Source organism: Diaporthe batatas (assembly GCF_019321695.1).
Source record: "Diaporthe batatas strain CRI 302-4 chromosome Unknown Contig00035, whole genome shotgun sequence".
NCBI lineage: Eukaryota > Fungi > Ascomycota > Sordariomycetes > Diaporthales > Diaporthaceae > Diaporthe > Diaporthe batatas.
In genome coordinates this window covers 88,564-92,933 of record NW_025408581.1, presented here as the reverse complement: position 1 = coordinate 92,933, position 4,370 = coordinate 88,564, and the positions used below count along the sequence as shown (strand labels likewise).

At 48.7% G+C, this 4,370-nt stretch overlaps 2 protein-coding genes across 2 annotated transcripts; one reads left to right on the top strand and one right to left on the bottom strand.

Moving 5' to 3' along the window:
* Positions 1 to 325: 325 nt before the first annotated feature.
* On the bottom strand, positions 326 to 1,467 carry KVR01_013856 (uncharacterized protein; the record flags this gene model as incomplete). The annotated part of the gene is made up of 2 exons (XM_044794665.1): positions 326 to 851; positions 914 to 1,467. The coding sequence occupies 2 exons, from the start codon at positions 1,465 to 1,467 to the stop codon at positions 326 to 328; spliced, it is 1,080 nt and encodes a 359-aa protein (XP_044637156.1).
* Positions 1,468 to 2,130: 663 nt separating this feature from the next.
* KVR01_013861 (uncharacterized protein) lies at positions 2,131 to 3,952 on the top strand (the record flags this gene model as incomplete). Its single annotated transcript, XM_044793129.1, has 2 exons — positions 2,131 to 2,473; positions 2,538 to 3,952. 2 exons carry the CDS (start codon positions 2,131 to 2,133, stop codon positions 3,950 to 3,952), a joined length of 1,758 nt encoding a protein of 585 aa, XP_044637161.1.
* Positions 3,953 to 4,370: the final 418 nt, after the last annotated feature.

Genomic DNA, 4,370 nt, shown 5'->3' with positions numbered 1-4,370 from the left:
AATAACAGACACCGACTTGGTATAATCAATCTGATGGGAGACCTTTCTGCTTGCTGATTTGCCCTTTCCGAATATATTTCGTCCTCTAGTCTGTTGTTTTATGAGAATCTCAAGTGTACTTACTTACTAAACAACCAACTCTTCGGGTCTATGTCATATCTCGATGGATTGATGTGGTCTAAGACAGCCACGCTTGCACTTCACGACTAATTAAAGTAATTTCACTGCATCATCTTGATGCACCGACTTCATTCAACCACGGGTCAAGAAGCTAATCTTTCGCATAAAGACTGGCAGTGCTTAAATATTATAACCCTGGAATACACTACTGAACACTATAAACAAGTTTCTGTCCCGAGACCGCCTTCTTTCTTAGCAATTCAATTCCCTGCATAACACCGTCAAACCCCCCAACGCCGACTTGCAACGGGTGCGTCTGGAGTCGACCTCCATCCAGCAGTCCCTGCAGAGTCTGAAACCAAGCAACGCCCCATTCACGATCCTGCGGTCGCTCCTCGCGTCCGAAAGCGCCATCCAAAGCGACCTTTTTCCCAAATATACTCAGCCCCATTACCCAATCCGGTTTGACTGCTTTCCGAGTATTCTGTCTCTCTGGGTATGGTTCCAGGCCGCAGTACTTTCCTCCTGCGCGCCCGATCGCACCATAACAGATCGCCATTGTGCTCGCCTCGGTAATGCAGTCTAACGCGTAGAAGAACGTATTGACGGTATAAGCCCGCACGTCTTCCGCACAGGTCGGAGAGTTGTAGTCAAATGTGACTTCAGCTCCATACGACTTGACGAGATCGAAGTTGTGTGGTGAACAAATAGCTACCGGACGCAGATTGGCACTGGATCATTAGCGTGAACGTCAGTAAATTGGTGATACTTTCTTTGATTTGGTAACGCTAACAGCTTCAATAGTTGGATCGCCATAGTACCAGTCGCCGTGCTCGCTCCATAGACGATTACGAAGAAAGGCTTGGCAGCTGGTTTGGCCGGGTTGTCGAGAATTCCGAGATAATGAAACAGTGCCATGCCGGCGGTGGCAACACCCGTACCGAGGGAAGCAGCCGCTTCGTAAGACATGCCGTCTGGAATATTGAGCAGGAACTCTGGCTCAGCACCGATGTACTGGGCAAAAGCCCCTGCTTTCGGATTCAGAGCGTTCATGCCGTGGACCATGCCGCAGACTCGGTCGCCGACCAGTAGGTCTGGCCTGGTCACTTCGGCACCAATAGCGACTATCTCCCCAGCAAAATCATATCCGTTGATGGCACCCGGTGTTGGAGAGTAGTCTACCATTTTCGCGTCTGCTGGATTGAGAGCCACCGCAACTGTCCGTACGATGACCATCTTCGGGCCGAGCTTCGGTACTGGCTGATCATTTGAGATGGCCAGCGCTCCCGGTCCCGTAGCCACGATAGCTGTTTGCTTGGTTGGTAAAGCTGGCGCGGCTGAAGGCATAGTGGAAATAGGCAATTCGATCAGGAACGGTGTTTGTACCTATGTAAAAGGCAATGTGCGTAACGTCAACCCTACGCTGCGTGGGCCTGTTCTTCCCATAGTCATATACGAGGCATCAGACTCAGATTCGCGCAATCAGATTGACACGGCCGTCTTGAATGGGGCCAGTACCGAGTCGATCACCGAGCATGCCTCCCACCTAGTGAGATCTCACGGTACCTGAGCCCCTGTTCTTCGGACCCGACGCGAAGGGTCCGTCCCGCCGTAAGATGCGTAAACGCGTGCAATCTGTCCGACCCGGACACATCCATTTTAGGCAATAAGTCACCGAATTGGTCCGCGCAAAGTTTGCCGTCCAATAGGGTCAACCACGAGCAGGCCGTACGGTGATCGGCAAGAGATTCAAGCCGACGAAGCAATCTCGAATGATCAAATCCTGCGGATGCTACCGTTGCGTCTTTTCATTGCCATCACCTGCGGTTGATTGATGCTCCGCCAATTTGACCCTATCCCTCTCTACGGGCGATATATCGTCGACTTTGACGACTACCAGGCTTGCTCTCGCTCTTCATCCACCTAATCCTTAACGCCTCGATCAATTGCGTTTCCATCCAGGACTTGATTACCTGACGAGCCGTCCCAGCAACGTTGCTCGTTCCCCAGATGTCATCAGGTTCATTCAGTACCGATGCGCCGGCATCAATCTCAACGCCGCCAAAGATGAGCCACCCCGAGTCGGAAAAGCTGGCGGAAGAGAACCCCAAGGATGAAGTTCAGGATGTGCCACAGCCGACACGAAGCAAGTTGACGACCGGCCTCATCATGTTTGCTCTGTGCTTGGCCGTCTTCCTTGCTGCGTTAGACTCGGTCATCATCACCACAGCGCTGCCTACTATAGCTAAAGAGCTCAGTGCTTCTGACACTGGGTTTGCGTGGATCGGGTCTTCATACCTACTAGCGAATGCTGCGTCCTCCCCTGTCTGGGGGAAAGTGAGCGATATTTTCGGTACGGTCCAGCTGCAAAGTGCTTCGTCCAAAAACTCTTGAGATACTAACAGTGGGACTTCCAGGTCGGAAATCGATCCTCATCATTGCCAATATCGTCTTCCTGGCGGGCAGCCTGATCGCCGCCTTGTCCTACAATCTACCCATGCTCATCGGCGGCCGAGTCGTCCAAGGCCTTGGGGGCGGCGGCTTGATCACTCTGGTGGAGATCGCGGTCGGCGACATGTTTAGCCAGCGAGAACGCGGGTTATACTTTGGCATCGTGGGATGCGTCTGGGCAATCGCGTCGGCCATCGGCCCCGTCGTAGGAGGCGCCTTCGCCGAGAAGGTTACCTGGCGGTGGTGTTTCTGGATCAACCTGCCCTTCGACGGCCTGTCACTCATAATCACCATCATTTGGCTCAACGTGCATAATCCGAGAACACCACTGATGAAGGGTATTGCGGCCATCGATTGGATGGGCGCCGTTCTCATCGTCGGCGCTACTTTGATGTTTCTCTTCGGACTTCAGTTTGGTGGCCAGACAGCCCCATGGAACTCGGCCATGGTTATTTGCTTGATCGTGTTTGGGCTTCTTATTTTCGTCACATTCGGCATTTACGAGTGGCGCTTCGCAAGGTATCCAATCATGCCTCGACTGATGTTCAATAGCGTATCGACGGTTGCTTGTCTAGTCGTGGTCTTCTTGCATGGCCTGGGATTCATCGCGCTTCCATTCTTCATCCCTGTTTACTTCCAAGCCGTCTTGGGCGCCGGCCCCGAAGAATCTGGTGTGTGGACGTTAGCACTTGCCCTTGCCCTAGTTTTCGTCGGCATGGGCGTTGGAGTCTTCATCCAGAAGACTGGACGATACCTCGAGGTTATTTGGGTCAGCATGCCGATACTCACGATGTCATTGGGGCTCTTCATCAGTTTTGGTGTTGATATCAACTGGCCCAAGATCATCATCTTTCAGATTCTGGTAGCTGTGGGTGTCGGTGCCAACATGCAGACCCTGATCATATGCATCCAGGCCCTGGTGCCTCAAGAGCATGTCGCGGTCGCCACATCGACTTTGGCTTTCATTCGACAGCTCGCCCTGGCTATCAGTGTGGTGATCGGTTCCGTCATCTTCCAGGGAATTATAGCTTCCCATGAGGACATCCTGGCTGGTATCGGCCTCCCGACCGAGCTTGCGGCGCAAATAGCCTCTGGCAGCTCGATATCGGCAACTGACATGATCCAATCCCTAACCCCCGACCAAGTGGCTACGTACAAATGGGTGGTAGCCGATGCGCTATCCAAGATGTGGGCATTTTACTGTGCCGTGTCTGGACTCGGCTTCATCGTCAGCTTTGGAATTCGGCGGAAGGAACTCCTGACGACACATAAAGAGACAGAGGTCGGATTGGAGGCAGAGGAGGCCAAGAGGCTGAAGGAGTTGTCCGATAGAAAGCCCACAGCTACAGCAGTCGATGGGCAAGAGGTGAAGGAGGCGTAGCCGATTGAGATAGGATGCGAGTTACAGTACTTTAGTACGTAATAGTCTTTTATTTAATAAATAAAGAAATAAAGAAATAAAGAAATAAAAAAATAAAGAAATAAAGAAATAAAGAAATAAAGAAATAAAGAAATAAAGAAATAAAGAAATAAAGAAATAAAGAAATAAAGAAATAAAGAAATAAAGACATAAAGAAATAAAGAATAAAGACATAAAAATAAAAATAAAAATAAAAATAAAAATAAAAATAAAAATAAAAATAAAAATAAAGAAATAAAAATAAAAATAAAAATAATAAATAAATAAATAAATAAATAAATAAATAAATAAATAAATAAATAAATAAATAAATAAATAAATAAATAAATAAATAAATAAATAAATAAATAAATAAATAAATAAATAAATAAATAAATAA